General features: G+C 40.6%; 1 protein-coding gene across 4 annotated transcripts in view; it reads left to right on the plus strand.

Annotated features, from left to right (window-relative positions):
• PCSK5 (proprotein convertase subtilisin/kexin type 5) overlaps positions 1–21,926 on the plus strand; it is a 260,034-nt gene that overhangs the window by 93,286 nt on the left and 144,822 nt on the right. For all 4 annotated transcript variants that reach the window (XM_075447030.1, XM_075447031.1, XM_075447032.1 and 1 more), the window contains exons 6-7: positions 11,421–11,509; positions 16,516–16,688. In XM_075447030.1, the coding sequence (XP_075303145.1) occupies positions 11,421–11,509; positions 16,516–16,688 (262 nt within the window). The remainder of the gene's footprint in view (positions 1–11,420; positions 11,510–16,515; positions 16,689–21,926) is intronic.

Here is a 21,926-nt window from a genome sequence, read left to right on the forward strand (position 1 = left end):
GTAATTATTGTATTGAACCAGTAATTCCAAGTGTAAAAAAACAGCTGAATTAATCATTTTTAAAAGGTGATTACAAGAATTTTTCTTGTGTAAAAATACATGCTTGATTTTGTCCATCTCCTTCCCTCATTAAGTTGTATAATGCAACTGTACCTTTTTTGTTAGCCATATTGCAGAAAGATTTGAAATTGGGCTTTTGTTTGTCCATTTTTCTGTATGTCATGAGTGAAGTGATAAAACTGTCTAGTCTCACAGATTAAGAATGAGAAAAGTGTAGACAGGTATTCAGTTCTTCCCAAGTGTTGATGCTACTCTGTTTTTCATGCTGCACAGAAAAAGGGATCAACCACTCTCATGTATATAAAGTGATTGCCAGAATTGCCTGGAGCACATCCTTCTTCTGTTACTTTCCATTCCTTCTACAGCCTCACAACCAGCTTGAATTAGGTTAAAAAAAGATCTTTTTGCTTATGTGGCAGGGGAGCCTTGAAGACTAAGCAGCCTCAAATTCTTCAATTTTAGGAGCGAAATAAATAGTCCTTTTGATTAGGTATATCTAGGTAGCGACACACTGTTACAAGGTAATACTGGCCTTGATGTTACTGCTGAACAGGTTTAATTCCAGTGCACAGAACTAAATGGTACTGTTTTCACTCGTGCTTTGCTTTAATAAATGAGAACCTTAAGAAAATTGCTATACACTTAAGCTGAAAGGCTGTATGGAAAAAAAGGTCAGCTGAAAGTTTGACTGTTTGCTGACTTTTGAACTATTTTTTTTCTTCTCATCAATGCCTTTTTCCTCCAGAAACGAGGCTGAATTAAAATTTTACCTTGGATTAAAACAGAATAAGACATCAGTAAATTCTTTTTTATACACAAAACTATATACTTGGCTAAATATATCATTTGGTGATTTTGTTTGCCATTTCTCACTCTGTGTCATATTTCATTTGCTCCATCAGACCTTGTATTCATTGTTTGTTTTGCCTTTGGTAGAAAATAAAGAAAAAAGGCATATTTGTTTTATACATTGAGATTCATTTGCCCACTCACAAAAACAAAGCTGTAAAATGGTAATGAATATTGTGGAAGCACAGCACTTTGCTGGGCTCATATCTGAACTTTGCGCTTGTGACAAATTAGCTGCTTACTGCTAACAGCCAACAAATGTAGAGAGAGTGGCAAGGCAGCATCGCTGTTGCCCATGCTGTTAAGTTTGTGATGTGCGTGTCTGAGATATCAAGTGTTCCATGTCTTTTCTTTAATGCTGTCATGTTTGATTTTATTTGTGAGAAATAGATGATTTATTTTTAAGTTATTCTTCAACTAACTTCTCATAATCATGTAAAAAGTCATTAGTCTTAGGGACCTTGACTCAAGACAGCAACCAGTCCTGTGCTGTAACCCATTACAACTGTGATGCTCAGAAACAGGATCCTGTCTGTGATGTAACACCCAAATCTCTGGCATTTTTCCTGATGTCTCACACTGAAGATTTATGTAACTTTTTTTTCACATTTGCTCTCTCATCTCTTTCTTCACTGTTAATAGCTAAATATCTCTCCTTCGTGAAATAGCTTTATTCTTATTAATTTTCAGCTGTAGCAGATTGTGTTTCAAAGGCTAAAGATTGAGGTTTTCCTTGCCCATGCCTTTAACTTCTGACAGTTCCTTTATATCTACGTTTTCAGGTGTTCCTAGAACAACATCCCTGCCTAGTGCCAGTTTGGAAAGTATTTTTCATTCTCCAGGTTATTAGAGACCATTTATATATGAACAGGTCTAAAACATTGTTTCTTCTGCACCGCGTAAGACATTACTGTGGGATGCAATAAAAAGCATTTCTGATAAAATGTATTTCTGATGATTGCTGTTAAAATATATGTTATCTCCAGCAGTTACTACATTGTTGTGTCTCAGTTTCCAGTTTACAAATATATTCCAGTGTAAGAGAGATCTTTGAAAACATTTGAAAATTTAACTAAAGAAGACTTTTGGAAAAAATAAATGTCAGTTCAGATATTTTCCTACACATAACAGTGGCTACCTTAAATTCCAGTCTTCCTCTCCTCGTAGAGGTTGTAAATTATTTTATGATGTAAAGCTTTTTTAGTCCTATAATTTTCAATGTCCACCAACTACATAGTTTAGTTCATGTCACAGGTTCCATTGCTGGGATTCTACTGTAATTTACAATAAAAACAAAGTATTTTTTTCTTAATATTAATGCAGTGTCTTTATGCATAGGGAATATGTTTATTATGTAATTATGATGAGAAAGGAAGTTGACGATTATCAGAAATCAGCTGTTCAAGCACAGCCTGTTACAATGTGTAAAACCTTATGTAAACTTTTAGACTATCAATCCTAAGCTTTTTATAATTATTTAATATCCACTCGTACAGTATGTGCAGCATAGAATTTGCAAAGGATTTGAAGTTTTCTTCTTGTCTGTAGAAATTTCCCTGGATTAAAAAAACCCCAGCAATCCCAAACAAGCAAATAACACCACCCCACCCCCAACCCCCAGTGTTTTCTTTAGTTGTTTACAAACTCCTGTGCTGCGTATCTCTTAGAAAACCTCAGCAAATTTCTGGTATGCTCAGAGATGTTTGTGATGGGCTTGCATTGAAATGGTCTGAAACTCTTTTCTCCTTAAGTTCCCATTCTGAAAAGACTCATTGGTGACAGGATGAAGTGGGCTGGACTATAATGTTAGTGTCATGAAAAGCTGGAGGGCGTTAAATCCTCCGGTCCCCTGAGGTTTTTGTGTTCTGAAATACTTGATGAACTCCAGAAGAGTAAAGTACAGCACCAAAATGCATGGCCAGAGTGTTTGTGGAATTCAAACAATAGCTGTCATAGGTGGAAGCTCGGAAATGCAGAGCCAATTTACATGGCAGGGGCTTTTCAAATTACCAGCAGCTGTCTTCACTAACTCTGAATATTTTCTTACTTTAAACATTCATAGGCAAGCTTAATTAACTTTTATCTTGAAGATATTCCTGGTGCCTTATGCGTTCTTCCTCTTCTAAAAGGCAAATTAGGAGTGATTATTGCAAGATAAAAGTCTTATGTTTCAATTATGTTGGTGGGATGAGGAGTGATAGTTAATCACAGAACATGCACCTTTTCTCTTTCCATCATTGCCTGAAATACTGAGCCATTTCTGTGTCAGAAAAAATATGTTACTGAAAAAAGTTACTTTGTGTAACAGATTAGTGTGTAGCTCTTAAATTTCTCTTATCTTATACTTAGAGGGTTTTCAAAAGACTGTACCTTTAGCATCCAGGTGCTCAAGCACTGTTCATGCATGCAGTAGAAAAAAGGTAATGTATACCTTTTCATAGAAGTGTATTTTGTTAACAATTTATTTCAAGTTCTCCATATAATAGGAAGGGCATCATAAGGCAAAAAAATTATCTTTACTCTGGTCTTCCTGAGTAGGTCTTTGACACCTTACTGACTTAATGACACCTGGACAGATTTCCTCCTTATAAAAAGAGAAGAAAATCAATCTTAATTGCCTGTGTATTTTCTTTGTTCTTTGTGTTATGTCTCTCTCATATACAAAAATGAAAATAAATATGTTTCTGAAGAAAATGTACTTTTTTGCCTGGAATGCAAAAATCAGCTAAAGCAGTTAAAGCTGGAGAGAATCATAAAAGATGATTTTATGGAAGGCAGTGCTGGCCAACTTTATAAGCATCTACATGCAACATTTTTTGAAGATAATGCCTGTGACATCTTATTTCTTTTACCTGCCAGCCTCTTGAACCTACATCTGTCTTTGACTAGCGATTTATCATGTCTCTTCTTATGAGACAAACAAACAACAGCAAAAAAAGCTTTTTTTCTTTCCATTCTTTTCTTTCTGTTAGACTCCAGGTAGGAGGCACATTTGTAGATGGGCAGAATGTCTCATAACCAAGCTTTCTTTCATGCTTCTGTTCTGTAATACTACATCCCCCTGACATTAACACAAAGTACAAGTGCAAAACCTTTTAGCTGAGTGTCTCTTCAAAGTGCTATTTAATATTAATTTCCCTTCAACATAAACTGGCAAAGGATCCAGTGAAATGAAACTTCGACCCTTAAAGTTTATCAAGATGGGCCTTTGTAGAAGGGCAGTCATGCTTTCTTCTAGAATTGCACCAACTTTTTAAACAAGTTGTATGTGATGCAGGCATCCCACAAAGACAGGAGATTGCTGTGGTTTGGTATATATACATTCATGAAAAATGCTAAGTAGAGAGCACCTTGTTTCACCTCATGTTACTGCTTATGCTGCCTCCATCAACTGTATTTTGAAGTTTTCAGGATTTCATGCTCAGCAGAAGTTTTTGTAGCTTTAAAGCAGATTTAATCAATTTCAGGCATCAGTTTCATCGTATTTGTTTATCTGGTTAACAGGTGGCTCAGGGACTGGTGCCATCAGTCAAATTTTGGCTTCTTTGATCGTGAGCAGGTGTACACAGCACCGGGCCTGCTGGCGACAAGGGGAACTCAGCTATCACAAAGGGCAAAAAGAATTCTTGGCCACGAGCTGGCGGGGCTCATTGAGAGGGCTTTAAACTAGGTTCGAAGGGGGAAGGGGATATTGCCCAGCTCACTAGGGATGAGCCTAGGCTTGGAGTGCCAAGGCCAGGGGTGAGATCGACAGCCCAGCTCAAGTGTGTTTACACCAATGCACGTAGCATGGGCAATAAACAGGAGGAACTGGAAGCCATTATACAGCAGGACGGCTACGACTTGGTCGCCATCACAGAAATGTGGTGGGACAACTCGCATGACTGGCATGCTGTCATGGATGGCTACAGACTCTTTAGGAAAGACAGACCAACAAGGAGAGGTGGGGGAGTTGCTCTATATGTGAGGGAGCAACTGGAATGCATTGAGCTTGACCTGGGGGCAAATGAGGAACAAGTTGAAAGCTTGTGGGTTAGAATTAAGGGACAGGCTCATAAGGGTGACATTACGGTGGGTGTGTACTACAGGCCAGCTGACCAGGAGGAGGAGGTTGATGAGGCCTTCTACAGGCAGCTGCAAGCAGCCTCACAGTCACAGGCCCTGGTTCTCATGGGGGACTTCAACCACCCTGACATCAGCTGGGAAGACCATACAGCTAGGCAGGCGCAATCCAGGAGGTTCCTACAGAGCATCGGTGATAACTTTCTGATGCAAGTGGTGGAGGAACCAACAAGGAAAGGCGCGCTGCTGGACCTCGTGTTAACAAACAAGGAGGGACTGGTGGAGGATGTGAAGGTTGGAGGTAGACTCGGCTGCAGTGACCATGAAATGGTTGAGTTCAGGATCCTGCGTGGAGGAAGCAGGGCGATAAGCAGGATCAAAACCCTGGACCTCAGGAGGACTGACTTTGCCCTCTTCAAGGAGCTACTGGGAGGAATCCCGTGGGCCAGGGCTCTCGAAGGCAGGGGGGTCCATGAGTGCTGGTCGCTCTTTAAACAACACTTCTTCCATGCACAGGAGCAATGCATCCCCCTGAGAAAGAAATTTAGCAAAGGAGGCAGGAGACCTGCATGGTTAAACAAGGAGCTTCTAGCAGAGATCAGGCAGAAGAGAAAGGTCCATGGAATGTGGAAAGAGGGGCAGGCCACTTGGGAAGAGTACAGAAACGTGGTGAGAGCATGCAGGGATGCGACGAGGAAGGCCAAGGCTCACCTGGAATTGAAGCTGGCAAGGGATGTCAAAAACAACAAGAAGGGCTTCTTGAACTACATCAGCAGCAAAAGGAAGGCTAGGGACAATGTGGGGCCGCTGCTGAATGAGGCGGGTGTCCTGGTGACGGAGGATGCGGAGAAGGCAGAGCTACTGAATGCCTTCTTTGATTCAGTCTTCAGTGCTGAGACTGGCCCTCAGGAATCCCAGGCCCCGGAGGTAAGAGAAGAAGCCTACAAAGAGGACAACTTTCCCTTGGTCGAGGAGGACTGTGTGAGGGATCGCTTAAGCGATCTGGACGTCCACAAATCCATGGGCCCCAATGGAATGCACCCACGAGTGCTGAGGGAGCTGGCGGATGTCATTTTTGAGCCACTCTCCATCATCTTTGAGAGGTCCTGGAGGACAGGAGAGGTGCCCGAGGACTGGAGAAAGGCCAACGTCACTCCAATCTTCAAAAAGGGCAAGAAGGAGGACCCAGGGAACTACAGGCCGGTCAGCCTCACCTCCACCCCGGGAAAGGTGATGGAGCAGCTTATCCTGGAGGCCATCATCAAGCAAGTGGAAGAAAAGAAGGTTATCAGGAGTAGTCAGCATGGATTCACCAAGGGGAAATCATGCCTGACCAATCTGATAGCTTTCTACGATGACACGACTGGCTGGGTAGACGAAGGGAGAGCCGTGGATGTTGTCTACCTTGACTTCAGCAAGGCTTTTGACACAGTCTCCCATGATATCCTCCTAGGGAAGCTCAGGAAGTGTGGGCTGGATGAGTGGTCGGTGAAGTGGATAGAGAACTGGCTGAATGGCAGAGCTCAGAGGGTTGTCATCAGTGGTGCTGAGTCTAGTTGGAGGCTGGTAACAAGTGGTGTCCCCCAGGGGTCAGTACTGGGCCCAGTCTTGTTCAACTTCTTCATCAACGACCTGGATGAAGAGTTAGAATGTACCCTCAGCAAGTTTGCTGATGACACCAAACTGGGAGGTGTGGTAGATAACACCAGAAGGCTGTGCTGCCATTCAGAGTGACCTGGATAGGCTGGAAAGTTGGGCAGAGAGGAACCTGATGAAGTTCAACAAGGGCAAGTGCAGGGTCCTGCACCTGGGGAGGAACAACCTCATGCACCAGGACAGGCTTGGGGTGGACCTGCTGGAGAGCAGCTCTGCGGAGAGGGACCTGGGTGTCCTGGTGGACGACAGGTTTACCATGAGCCAGCAGTGTGCCCTGGCTGCCAAGAAAGCCAATGGGATCCTGGGGTGCATCAAGAAGAGTGTGGCCAGCAGGTCGAGGGAGGTTCTCCTTCCCCTCTACACTGCCCTGGTGAGGCCTCATCTGGAGTACTGTGTCCGGTTCTGGGCTCCCCAGTTCAAGAAAGACGAAGAGCTACTGGAGAGAGTCCAGCGGAGGGCTACAACAATGATGAGGGGACTGGAACATCTCCCCTACGAGGAGAGGTTGAGGGAGCTGGGCTTGTTCAGCCTGAAGAAGAGAAGGCTGCGAGGGGACCTTATAAATGCCTACAAATATCTGAAGGGTGGGTGTCAGGAGGATGGGGCCAAGCTCTTTTCAGTGGTGCCCAGTGACAGGACAAGGGGCAATGGGCACAAACTGAAGCACAGGAAGTTCCGTCCGAACATGAGGAAGAACTTCTTCCCTCTGAGGGTGACAGAGCACTGGAACAGGCTGCCCAGGGAGGTTGTGGAGTCTCCTTCTCTGGAGATATTCAAGACCCACCTGGACAAGGTCCTGTGCAGCCTGCTGTAGGTGACCCTGCTTCGGCAGGTGGGTTGGACTAGATGACCCACAGAGGTCCCTTCCAACCCCTACTATTCTGTGATTCTGTGATTCTGTTAGTTAAGAAATCAGTCTAATGATTAATCAGAAGACTTTTCTAATTTTAACTGCAGAAATCAGAGTCTGTTCCAAACTGTAGACGTCAAGCAAACATCTAGGAGAGGGAAAATTAAAAGCAGTGTTGAAAGAACATAATTTTTTAGAACATTTTGACTTCCAAAGCATGCTTGAAATATTACTGAGAGGACCCATAAAAGACAGCATATTAAAACAAATTGTGTTGCATATGGGATTCATTCACACAGTGGGAAACTGATTGTAGGAACTGCAATTTTATATGTATGAGCTCGAAATGAATAAAGCAAGTTTTTGTTTTGTCTTTTCAGTTATAAATGTAGAATGCAATTAACAATAATCTTGGCAGAGAAGAAAGGGTCTAACATAAAAATCTGCTTACAGAAGAAATTTATACTATTACTGGATTTAAAATATGATAAAAGAAGGGTTTTCCAATATGTGAGGACTAGTGAAATATTCAGCAAAGTTGATTTGACTCACATGTTGTAAAACTGTCCAAAGATCGAATTCTCTCTGGAATACACTTTCTTCTATGAGAATTTTACATGAAATTTCTTACTGTGCTTTATTCAATAAATATGTGTCGTGGTACTTCCATACCAATCCTTTAAAGCCTCAGCTACTTCTTACTGAAGTTACATCTACCACAGCGGCTGCTTCCACTTTGTCTGGAGTTCTGGCTGCACTTTCAAGTTGCTGTTAATCCTGCCGTTACTGTGGGTTGCTGGTGGGAGGTGCATTCACAATGTGATCCCCCCCCACCTACCATACTTCCCCTCTGTTTCCCCTCTACAAACGTTACATGGCCCTGCGGTGACCGGAATTTGTTTGGTGATCTGGTGGAAATCTAACCCTTTTGGTGGTGCTCGGTGGATGTAGCTAACAAAGTGGCAGGTATCTATATACTCTGCTGGGAACTATGGACAAACTTGAGCTTTTTCTCCATTCTTCTTCAGGCAGTCTCCCTACTCCTGGTGTGGTTTCTATCTGCTCCCTTTCTCTACTGAAAAACCTTCCTTCCATCATTGCTTCCCAAACTTGGTACCCAGGAGCGCTATCCTGCCAATGCAGTCTCCCTCTGGGAAGCTGTGGCTCGGCCTCTCACCGGACAGGCAGTGATTTATTTCTAAATTACAAAATCACAGAATCACGGAATGGTAGGGGTTGGAAGGGACCTCTGTGGGTCATCTGGTCCAACCCACCTGCCGAAGCAGGGTCACCTAGAGCAGGCTACACAGGACCTTGTCCAGGTGGGTCTTGAACATCTCCAGAGAAGGAGAATCCACAGCCTCCCTGGGCAGACTGTTCCAGTGCTCTGTCACCCTCAGAGGGAAGAAGTTCTTCCTCATGCTCACATGGAACTTCTTCTGCTTCAGTCTGTGCCCGTTGCCCCTTGTCCTGTTGCTGGGGACCACTGAAAAGAGTCTGGTCCCATCTTCCTGACACCCACCCTTCAGAGATTTATAGGCCTTTATAAGGTCCCCTCTCAGCCTTCTCTTCTTCACGCTAAACAAGCCCAGCTCCCTCAGCCTTTCCTCATAGGAAAGATGCTCCAGTCCCCTCATCATTGTCGTAGCCCTCCGCTGGATTCTCTCTAGCAGCTCCTCATCTTTCTTGAAGTGGGGAGCCCAGAACTGGACACAGTACTGCCGATGGGGCCTCACTAGGGCAGAGTAGAGGGGAAGAAGAACCCCCCTCGACCTGCTGGTCACACTCCTCCTAATGCACCCCAGGATACCATTGGCCTTATTGGCAGCCAGGGCACACTGCTGGCTCATGGTCAGCCTGTCATCCACCAGCACTCCCAGGTCCCTCTCCGCAGAGCTGCTCTCTAGCAGGTCCACCCCAAGCCTGTACTGATGCATGGGGTTGTTCCTCCCCAGGTGCAGGACCCTGCACTTGCCCTTGTTGAACCTCATCAGGTTCCTCTCTGCCCAACTTTCCAGCCTATCCAGGTCACTCTGAATGGCAGCACAGCCTTCTGGTGTATCTACAACTCCTCCCAGTTTGGTGTCATCAGCAAACTTGCTGAGGGTACAATTATATGTGTCAGGTTGTGCGTGTGATTCCTGAATGATTTACTTCAGGTTTTTCAAAATAATTCTGTAATAGGATAAGACATTGGTTTGTCAATTAGAGTTAGACTTTCTTGAAATTAAGAAAATTAGGCTTGGAATTAGGCTTTATATGAAAAATAAACTTTAAATTCAGTCTTGAAAAATTCTCTGATGAAGTTTGGCAACCAAATAATGAATTGTGAACAGAATAACAGGAAATTAGTTGAGGTATACATATAATTGTGAAACGTTGATTCAGCTTTGGGATTTATCATAATCCAACTTGTCACTTTGATTTTGTGAATAAAGATTACACTTTTCGTATAGATTATATATATCTTACTTATCTGATAAAATGAGTGGTCTCCTTTGAAATTCTAACAGATTAGCATTGATCACTTATATCACTTATATTTTTCTTTTCTCTCCTCTCCTCTTGTTTTTTCCTAGTCTTATTTGTTGTCCTTGTTTTGCATTAATCCATTCCAAACAAATTATCTTAGTGTGTCATATATACATGTCTCAAAAGGTTAAGAGAAAAAAGTGGCACTATTGATAAGGAAATAAAGAGTGACTCTACCCAGAACAAGCTGTACCAAGAGAAAGCAACTGTGATTCTTGTCTGTAATATGGGCATCAACTTTAATTCAAAAAAACCCGTGTTCTCCAGATGTCTATGTAAGCAGTCTGTCAACAACCACCAGCGGAAGATTGCCTGTGTACACAGCTGACCTCGCTTAGCCTCCTCTGAAGTGCTTGCCATGTTGTTGTCTATTTTTTGCCTTGACTTTTTAAACTTCTTTCTTTGTGGCTACCCAAGACTTACATTATCTTTCTATCTCTGTCTCATCAACTCACCATCTCTTTTCCTGTCTGGTCTGAAACATCGTATCTCCTCTCCGCAGCAGCTCTCTAAAGTTCCCTGTCTGTTCCTTGTTGCTTGTGTCACATTTCTGCAATGGAGCTGCTCAATGGCACAAGAATGAGGCAAAACTTACTGGTAGGAAACACTCTGTGAAACCTATATTGGAGGCAAAAATCACAAAAAGCAGAGGCAGCTTTCCTGTCATGGTGGCCATATGGACAACCACTGTCACCTTATAGAGAGCATGGATCAGAGCTGGGCAAGGCGTTCCACTGTGCCTTTGCAGCTTCTTAAGGTTATGCCCTTGCAGCCCAGCTCTGCTTCCAGGCACAGGGTATACCTCTGATGTGGAGGGTACTTCAGCTTTTTTTATTGCTCCCAGAAAGGCATCAGGCTTGTAGGGTTGGCCCAAGGCATGACCAGGACAGAAGCTTTGAGTATACCTGGCACATAGCCAGTCTTAGGCTTCCCTCTAAACAGCAGAGTGGGCATTGGCACAATCTCATCTTCCTCATCAAAAAGTGTGATACGCACTGTGCCTGCTGGAGATTGTATGGAGATCTGCATGCTAGCAATGCGAGTGGCTGTGGGAGAATGAAGGACAAAAATTCTGTCTACAATATGAGCTTTGGTTCAAAATCAAGAGCTGGTATTGAACACTTCTTTTGGTTGCTGTGGATTATGTATCATTGTTGTATGTCTCTGTTACAAACGGTGTGTGTTTTCAGTAGCTAGAAAGCCTACAATGAAGAGTTTAATATGATTCTAATAATGATGTTAAAAATGTGTTTGGAGGAACATTGTAACACGGGTACAAAATTACTGCAAGGGATTAAGTAGTGCAAGACACTGTGGATAGTTGTGCTTTTAGCACCTGCGGATGCGCAAATTCAAAGTCTTTAATCCCAACAATCTGTGCTTACTTGGAAAAATGTTTGTCTGACTGCAGGCATGGAACCCGTTGTGCTGGAGAAGTGGCCGCCACGGCAAACAACTCACACTGCACAGTAGGAATCGCCTTTAATGCCAAGATTGGAGGTATGTGAAACAATCTCCCACCAAAAAAAAAAGTAACCAAAGAGCCATTTGTGCTGAATGGTACATTCAGACCTTTCTCAACAAGAGAATGAGATTTGTATGGATAACAAACCTTGCTGTGTTAGCAAGTAAATCTCAGTTGTAGAGTGGTCGTTAAATACCAGTACTGAAGGAGTTTGTCTGTGGTGACACTTCTCCAGTGCTCCCTGGAACACTGCCTTTCAGTACACACAAAAAAATAGGAAGCAAGACCTTTGGTGAAAACACAAAGCCCAGAATTAGGGCATTTGGGTTTTCTCACAGATTCAGAGCTCTGAGCAATGAACTTCAATAAGCCAGAAGTAAATGTACACATCAGGAATATTGCCTTGCATATTGATCCCAAACAAAACACTGTCAAAACATAAAACAGTTTTGTGTTGTTTGGTTGTGGTTGGAGAGAATCTTCATTTGATCTTTCTGTGTGATCGGATTATTGCCTGAAACACGAGATTCAATCACACTTTTGTGTTCATTCAGCCGAGAGGTTCCGAGTGGTTTCTATGAATTCTTAGTCAATAGCGGCACAATTCAGACCTTTGGCTCAATTTGTGGAGATGACTATCACAATGTCATGTACATGTCTCCTAGGCTGTAACCTGCCTGTGGCAGATTTTAATGCTTCAAGGGAAGTTTTACCCTATGCTTGTGATGAAATCGTGGGATTGGTATATTGGCTTTTAGTAGAAAGACCTATAGCTCAAACTCATTGTTGATTTTGTGTCCCAGAACAGATCCCATCTGTGAAAACAGAAACATGTTTACCTATATATACACCAGAGGACAGTTCAAAAATATGAGCAGGCAAAGTTGAAGTCATGTTTCCACAATTAATAGTACTGTAGCTGTTCTTTACTGGATCAGTACAAGTTTGATCCAAATCAAATGTGAACACAGCTGCGTTTCAAATCAGCCAAAGCACACAACATCATCCAAATGTCAGCTTTCTGCCTGCTGGCTTCAAGAGGATTAGACAATACCTGCTCCAGCATAAGGTTAGAGTGATGCTGGAAAACAATTTCCCCTCGGATCGAGAGCTGCCTACACAAAGTCACCCTGTCAGAGTGCTTTAGAAAATCTGAACTGGCCAAGTGAGTGAGTTTGTGGCAGATGAACAGGTTGTCTCATGTGGACCTGGCATTTGGTCCTGTACCACCAGCTATGAAATCAGATTTATTGTGTTGTCAAATCAGAGTCAGAGGAGAGTTAGTGGACTGATAGAGATAACAGTGGCTTCTGTAGAGGTTATATTTGTGAGTTACATGTTCAACAACCTGCAACAGTTTGTGCATGTCCCTGAAAAGTTCTCCCTTAGTAGTAGTGGCTTCATAATAGGTTATTATTTATTAATTAGGAATGTGCAATAATAATGCTTTAGAAACCCTCCAGGCATATTAGCTGAATGACAGACTTTCCTAAATATAGTGTAAAAACTGATTCAGATGGACTTAGCATGAATACAGTTAATGTGAATAGTAAAGACTGGATATGTGTACCTTTTTATTATTTATTTATTTATTTATTTTGTACAACGAATATAACAGCTTTCAAGATATTTCAATGGTCTAAGTGAAATAAAAGCTTTGTCCACTCCATTTGTCACCATGATTCTGTAGACCCATCACTAACACTGTTCTTAAAAGAAAGCTGGAAAGTAATAAGTGTTTAGAACTCACGAGAGGTAAAGTGCCACCTTTTAAAAGCATTGGCACTTGAAAAGAAGAATTCAGGAGGCTCAGCAGATAATCTGCACAAAATCAGAGGCAAAGGGAAATTCCAGGGTATCGGGAAGGGAAGTTAAGCTTGCTTTTCCACTAAGTGTATATATTTAAGAGTTTTGCTGGTGCTGACCTCTATTTGGCATGCCTCCCTCCTCTGCTTCAGAAAAGCCATAAGCTACACATGTGAATATGCAGTGGTTGTGTTCCCTCTCCACAGGCCAGATAGAGTGTAAAATGTTAAATCATGTTGTGCTGAGCTAGTATTCAGCTCACTTCTTTCCCTGGGATTTAAAGACCCTCCTGGGTAAAGCAATTACGTTCTCCCTACACAGAGTGTAAGTGTCAGTGTCACCTGCTGACCGTGTGGTTGAATTTGCTCCACTGAGATAAGTGTTCTTTGCTTCAAACCAAAAAGCATCTCTGGACACATAAGGGATAGTAAGGAGATAAGGGAAAGGGGAAGAGAAATCATTTCCATCAATACTCTATCAAATACTGGCAGCTGAACAAATCCGATTAATGATCTTTGTGATGGGAGGTTGTTAACCAGATATCCACCAGTAATGCTCGCTTTTTTCCTATATGTGTTTCTACCCATTGTCTCATTTCCGCACATTTTAAGAACCTCTGACCACAAATAGATCAAAAATAAGATCCTTAGAAAGTCTGAGCCTTCTCTTACAATGGTGTAAGCAGGGATGTAATCTACAGATAAGAAAATCTGAGTAAACTTGCAATCTGGACCTTCAGTTCTTTTACAGGTTGTGAGAGGCTTCATATAAAAAGTTATGCACTATGCCTGCAGTTTATACTTAGCTGAGCTACAGGCCCTTCCACTAAAAGACAAACCGGGGCACCAAAGGGCTACATCTTTTTTTTAATGTGACTCTCTACAGTCATCACACACAGCAAATTACCACCTACAGAGCTTGTGAGACTTTTTATAGGAAGGGATGGTTAGCATGTTGTTATTGGTGCACACTGATTGTGGAAGTTGCAAAGCATCTGTGGGGATTTGGATGCTTGGTTACTTGGCTGGGCTCGAGTCCTGATGCGAAAACAGTTACACTGAATTATGGCACAACAGATGTAGATTGTCTTCAGCTGACAAGGAATTAGTTCAGCTGTTTCTTTAAGTGAGATGCTGATTAAAACCAAACATTTTGAAAGAGAACTTGCTTTCAGCTCAGTTTTGCATGTTTCCTATGATTCATTGAAAGTTTGTTTGGACTAAAATGCCACTTATATTTTGGCAATTACTGCAAATATTGCAAAAAGGTTACAGAGCTCAAATCTTAGGTGGAACAGTCTGCAAATGGAGTCTGTTAATTGCCTGCTGGACAGCTTTTGTTGTGCCATCACCACATGCCAAATGGAGTTTGGAGGTTGTGTGATTGGCAGAATTAACTTCTCCAGACATTTGGGGGAGGAAAAAAAAGAGGGGAAGGGAAGGGAAGGGAAGGGAAGGGAAGGGAAGGGAAGGGAAGGGAAGGGAAGGGAAGGGAAGGGAAGGGAAGGGAAGGGGGAATGGAATTGTTTTTTTGTAAATAGCCAATGAGCCTGTTGTTCAAAGTCACCCTTGAAGCATGTCTGTCAGTTGTTGGCTGAAGAGAGCAACACCTAAGTCACAGTCTTTCTGTGTTGCTTTAGATTTGACTACTTCACCATTTGCAAAAAAAAATGGTGTGAATTACTTCAGTGCCAAAGGCAGAATTTGGAGTTACTGTTCACTGAATGCATGTAGTATTATTTAGGCTTGCTACAGAGTAACAGAGACATAAAGGGATGCTTTATTTTTCTTCTTTCAAAGGCAGTGTACGTTTTATTGTCTTTATTTAAAATGAAATATACTTTAATGTGCTTGAAAGAAATTGAGAACACAACTTCCACCCATCATTAATTTTCTGAGATTATGCTGAGGAAGAAAAACAAAACCTGAGAATCCCAGAGTTGGTTTAATGACTTTATAAAATAAATTTCATAGTGAGATCACTGTAGAAGTTTATTATCTCACAAAACATGGGCAGGTTTTGTGTGAACTTAGAAATATGATCACTTTTCATTTTTCAGTCAATTAGAGTAAGGAAAAAAAAGACCCTCTATCAACAAAGCACCCCCTATGCCTTTTGTTAATTGGAAGGTCTTGGTGAACACTCAAGTTACTTCAGTCTGAGTTCATGAGCAAAACAAAATGTGTCTGTAATTAAAAATATGTAAATTTGGCATAAAAATAGCAGTGGTCTTTTAAAGAGGAAAGAGCATCAAACTTGTTAATAGTGAAAGTAATCATTACTCTGTACTATCATACTGTTACATGCTAATTATTATTTAATCTTTAACATCGCTTTGATCAGATGCCACGCTAGCTGTATGTAGGTCCTTTTCCTTGTTTAGGTTAAAACTGACATCAGTGATTTTCTCAGTCAGAATTAACTTCAGTCAGAATCTTACAGTTAGTCAAAAGAACAACTTTAAGCTCGGTTTCCAGATTTAAGCATATGTTATTCAGTCTAGTGGTCTTAAAACATAATGATGCCGTTCACTTTAAAAGGGGTGGAGTATTGACTTGTCCAAACCCACATGAGTGGATTCTTTCAACATAAGAATTTCAGATTATACCTTGTAAAATCTTCTTCTGCACGAAGGAGGTTGTTCACAATATTGTAGTTTCAGGTTGAATAAGGTTACATATAGGGTATTATTAGTAGCTTCCTATAATCACCTTGCTACTGTGTATGGCAGTTGGTCTGTACACGCGCGCTTTCTCCCCAGTTTCTTCTTTGCAGCCTCATACAGTGAAGGAGAAATCCCATGTTTATCTGTCAGCCATGAATGACTTAAAGTAGGTGCTGCAGTTTCACTGCAGTATGAAAGGAGAAAGAAAATCATACGTTATCTTCAAGTGAGAGATACAAGCATTTCAAGCTTGAAGTCTTTAAGTTTTCTTTAACGTAAAAGTTTGTTGTTGAAGTTCACAGGCTGTATGGTGGATAAATGACTTGTAGATAGTTTTTAAAACTCGAAGAAAGTCCAAAATATTTGTGCTTTTTTTTGTATTTTTTTCATCTAGAGCCTTTTTTCCATTGAAAAGCACACATCCAAACAGGTTTGGGTTTTTTTTTTATCGACAGTAGAAATTGTTATGATCATTCAGTCCCATGCTCTACACAGTTTTCTCTGGGGGAAAAAAAAAAAAGACGCATTTTGAATTGGTTGGTCCTGTTCATTGTATCTTTCATTCTGAAGGTGTCCGCATGCTGGACGGAGACGTGACAGACATGGTAGAAGCAAAGTCTTTAAGCCTTAATCCCCAGCACATCCACATCTACAGTGCCAGCTGGGGGCCTGATGACGACGGTAAGACAGTGGATGGACCTGCTTCTCTAGCACGTCAGGCCTTTGAGAACGGCATCAGAATGGTAGGTTGGCATCAAAGTGCTTCTCATCGATCTGCTCTCATGTGCAAGTGTAAGGGTATACAGGCCTGGTACCTGCAAGTGCACAGCGTGTGGAAGAGGAAAGGATTCTGCAGGAAAGAAGAAAAGCTTCTTTTGCATAAAAATAAAAATGCGTTTTTCTCCTATAGTGACCTAGTGGTCAGTCCTTTGTGAAATATCAGCTCTGTTCATTTTCTGCTGGAATACATCATCCTCAGTGTCTTTCAAAACTGATCGGAGGTAATGATGTAATTCTGCAAGAAAAAGTAAGACTGAAAAATGCTACTTTGCACAGCAGTGCCAAGTGGTCAACTCTGAATTGCAATCAAATTTTAAAGCAAAAGCCTTGACTATTTTTCATTCTTTCTCCCTTTCGTTCATTGCTTTGTTTTTCTTGATTTCTTAATGGAAGTTTCATGATTTAATAGAGAGTTGGGGGCTAAAAAAAGCCTACACCCATGTTTCTTGTACTGTTTATGCCTGGGCTCAGAGAACATACACCCTATTTATAACTTCCATATACATTTCTCTACAAGTCTGTGCTATATCTCTGTGATATAGCACAGACATCTTCAGTAATACAGCACACAACATCCCAAACACCCCCATATGAAAAAATCTAACACCTTTTCAATTTTTTTGAATAACTTGCTGTCAAACAAATAAGGCCACAGAAGGAAGTCAGTAGTGAGAGGAACTTTTGGTGCCAGAGGCCAGTTTTTAGTTCTTGCTTTTACCCTCCTGCCTGTTAAATAGATCAGGGAATTCCTCATCTTCCAGCATTCACACCTATTTCCACTATATAGGACTGGTAGGAAGGATTTTAAAGCTTTGCACTTGAAGGTCTGAGCATCATTTTGAAGGCAGTAGGAGACTCGCTGGTTCAGTAATGGGTGGTTCTAGGATCAGAAAAGAGGGCATTAATACCAAACATTTGTTTAAAGAGACTGAAACTGTTGGACCAAAGTGGAACTGGAATGTAGTTACTGGAACATGTAACACTGTGCAGCAAGATCGGAAAGTGCAGCTGTTATTGAAGTCAGTAAGTGTTTCAACCAGGTATGCCAAGACTGATTTTAGCAAACGATAGCTAACATTCAGCTTGGAAGATCTGTGCCATGTGTGAAAGACAGTGTCTGCTACTGAGAGACTGTATTAATTTAAGATATACCGTAAAAAGCAGTCATAACAGCAAACAGGTACAGTGGGTGCGGAGGGGTAATAGACAAAGTTACAAGACACCTGGTCAAGCTGACAGACTGTATGCACAGTGCAGCATTTAAGGTGATTTAATGTATACTCGCCTGGATGTTGTAAATAAGTACATCATAAAATTGATACCCAGTGTCACCATAAACATCGTGTAGCAGCACAAACCTAGGAGGTGTGAATTCACATCTAATCACAACTGAATCCCTGGCTTATTTAGTTTTCCTCAGTAGATTTCATGAGTTTCTTATTCTCACCCCTGTACTGCCTGCCCCAAATGTGGATAATAATACATGCTCTACCACTATGCTTTACTAACCGTGCAGCCATAGACCACTGCCTTCCTTTCACTTGGTCATACGATGACCGTTTGATGTGGAGCTGCAGATTAACTCTTTTGCTTGTTGTACATGTTGTAATATGTGAAGCCTTCCATAACAAAATATTTAAGCATGTGCTTAACTTTACCCTGCGAGAAGTTCCAGGGGCTTAGCAGTTAAACATATTTAGGGACACGGATAGATTCTGTCCCAGAGAACTCTGCTGTATTTAGTAACCGTTATTAAAATGGTTATTGAAGTGCTCTTAGAACAGTATAACAACTATGTAGAAGGACAAAAGCATCTCCATTACTGCGTCCCATGCATCATCACGCATCCTTTCAGATGGAATATCAGCACTCCAGATCACCCATCTAGAGTTAACTACTGTTTGACAGTGACCACAGAGATGAAAAACAATGAAGTGGTGAAAGGGACCCTAATGAAGCGAACTGCAGGATGCAGGGGAACTTGAACAAAACAAGTTTTATGTTTAAACATATATATATATGTTAGTTTAAATGTCATATTTCATGTAGGTAAGAATCGTGAAAAGTTCAGCCCACATTTCTGTACCAGAAGAACTCAGCCATTTCCTCATTGAAATCTCAAACTGGGGCTAAATCCAGTATAAATCAAGAAAGTGGAATATTTGGCAAGATCATGGATATTGCCTACAAGCATTATTGTTCTATTTTTATTATTATAGCTGTAATATGAGAGAATACCCTACAGAACCCAGATTAATTTCATTTTACCAGAACATTGTTCTATATTTTTTAATAAATACCAGTATATAGGGGAAACATAGTATTTAATTTTAAAATTCTGAGGTGGTCTTTTTTCTGATAACAATGCAGAAAAACAGTTTAGTAGATTATTTTGAGGAATAGTAGAAGTCATATTTGATGCAAGTCAAATTATTATTTTTCAATTTAGCTTTTATTTCATTCTATCAACTTTTTATTCTGCCCAAAGTAGCTTATGCAGAGTTGAATAGATTTAAATTTTTTAAATTTTTAATTTTTTTTTTATTTGGAAATTTTGTCTAGTTCTGACTACAAAAGGTTTTTCATTTCTACTAAGGAAATAAAAGTTCTCTTTAAAACTTACATAAAATCGTACTGATAAAAATTCAAAATTTTCAAATTTTCGCTCTTTCAAATGTAACATAGACTGAAAGATTGTAAATGCATGTCTCAATTAGCGCCTTCCTTAAGAGGCTTAGCTTCCAGACCAAAAATTATTTTAAGATAAACCTTTTATTGCTCTTTTTTTAATAAACCATGCCTTTCTCTGTTCAGATAAAGATACTTTTCCTGTATTTCCGTACACTGTCATAAGATGTGTCATTTTAAAAGATGAGGTGAATGGGAGAAGAAGGGACAAATTATCTCTGTGCTAAAATATTTCTAATATCAGATCATTGTCCAAGGTAATGACTAGATACTCAGGCAAACATAGATTTCTCCAAGCATTCACAGTAATTGTGAAAATAGTAATAGGCAGACAAAAATGCTTGTTATGTTGTATACAGATCTTGACCTTATTTTTTTTTAGAATTATTGAACTGAACAACAACAGTATTACATCTAGTATAGCATCTGTGATGTAAGTTCCAGTAACGTTGGTACAGGAAATTTTGGCAAGACCTCTCAGATCTACACAAAGGTTCAATACTGATATTTTTCATATATTGTGCATATATATGCGCCACTGGATATTATTTTTTAAAATGGGACAGCAAAGGGAAAGGTCAAGATTTTTTAAAAGCATCTGAAAAGGAAATTGAGCTTGACTTGTTCAATTAGGAAAATCAGAGGTGATGCTGAAAAATGACTTTGATTAGAGTATAATTAAACTGAATTATGACTTTATTATACTCATGAAGTAAAAATGAAATGACCGCAAGAGCCACAGTTTCTTATTCAGTTTGCTGAGAGACTAGGTTCCATGAAAAAAATGCCTGGTTTATCTTTAGTGCATATTATTCCAATTAACAGCTCATGCAGGGTGTTTTAGAACTATTATTATTTTTAAATCTGCTGAACTAATATAATTACTCCTTCCAAATCCTGCAGAAAATAACAAAGATAAATGACTATACAGTTTTTTCCGTAGAGTCCCACAGAGACAGCACATGCCATGAATTGAAACAGGCAAATCTATTTAAAGAAAGGATACAGAGTAATAACTGACTTTATGAAATGACAACCTAACCCACAACTTAAATATGCTTTAAAAATTCTGCCCAGGATCAAGGTAAAGGAAGAGAAAAACAATTTTTAAACCTGTCTCAAGTACCATGATTTTCTGTCATCTTTAGGGTATTTTGTTTAATTCTATTGACTTTGCATACTTGAGTTCAAAGAGAAACCTTGGAGACTTTGCTATCAAACAGTTTCTATGCAAATATAAAAGCTCCCTTTATATCATGCTTCCAGTTGACAAGGTCCTTTTCTTGGAAATAGTGTAGTTGTAAGGGTGGAAAATTCTAGAGGCTTGTGTTTTAAATACCAATGTATTAGAAGTTGTAGACCTAATAATCTCAAAAATAATTCCATTATAATTATGCAGAACTTGCCTGAAAAAAAATCAGACTAAAGGCAGTATATTCAAAAGTAACATATTCAAGAAAAGATTAGGTATGCCATGTCAAATTTCACCCCATGTTCAAGAACAAACAGACTCAGCATTGCAAAACATGATTGTGGCCAAATCATGTAATAAGACTATGCTGACTCTGGAACAGAAGGGAGAACACAACAGCCTTTCCTTGATTCAGAAAGATAAAACCAAAGTACCACTACATTGTAAGATGACTGTCTGTAGCTCAGTCTATAAGCACAATGCTATAAGCACTTGAGAGACTTAAGCTTGCTGATTCATGATTCTGTGATACAGCATGCAGACTAGTTCATTTCTATTCATGCAAATAAGTCTGTTATTCTGGGATCAGTCTCAACATCATTTGGAGAGTAATGCATTTCAGATATTCTGACTTGTTCTTTCACTGCTGTTTGGCAAAGACCTAATAGACAAGTTTCTGGATGTATAAGCCCTGTTCATATTTTACATTGCAGGGTTTCAAAGAGCTGGTTATCTCACCTCTCCAAATGTCTCGCCAACTGCATGCTTTATGTTGCTTGTTCTGCAGTGCCCATAAGGTAATTCAAATCAGTGACAGGGCAGGTCATCTTTAATGTAATCCAAGAGGGTGGAGAAGCAGGGAAATCTACATGGAAACTTGGCTTTTTGCCTGCGTCAGTGCAGGGGCCTTCATCTTATGGCCATGCCACCATTCTGTTTAGCTAGCTGGACACAAGCCAAAATGTCTGATGGACATTAATGATCAGATGCTGTGTGGCTGAACCTCTTATGAGAACTCGGCTTGGTGCCTTCCCTCCCATCATCACTGCCCCTTCTCATCTCTCTCGCTCCACCAACTTTGGCTGCAGAGCGTGTGTTCAGACTGTTTACTGGGAGCAGAAGGCTCTCATAGGATCACTGAATAAGCCTCCTACCCACATGCAAGAGAGAGAAAGGCAAGGGAAGAAAAGGCAAGGAAAGGGAAGAGAAGAAAAAGGAAAGGAGAAAAGAAAGAAAAGGATTTCACTTTATTATAACTATTATTACTACTATATGCTTCTTCTCCAAAAGTGGAAGAGATTGTTCATAATTTGAAAGTGTC

Source organism: Opisthocomus hoazin, chromosome Z, assembly GCF_030867145.1.
Source record: "Opisthocomus hoazin isolate bOpiHoa1 chromosome Z, bOpiHoa1.hap1, whole genome shotgun sequence".
Classification (NCBI taxonomy): Eukaryota; Metazoa; Chordata; class Aves; order Opisthocomiformes; family Opisthocomidae; genus Opisthocomus; species Opisthocomus hoazin.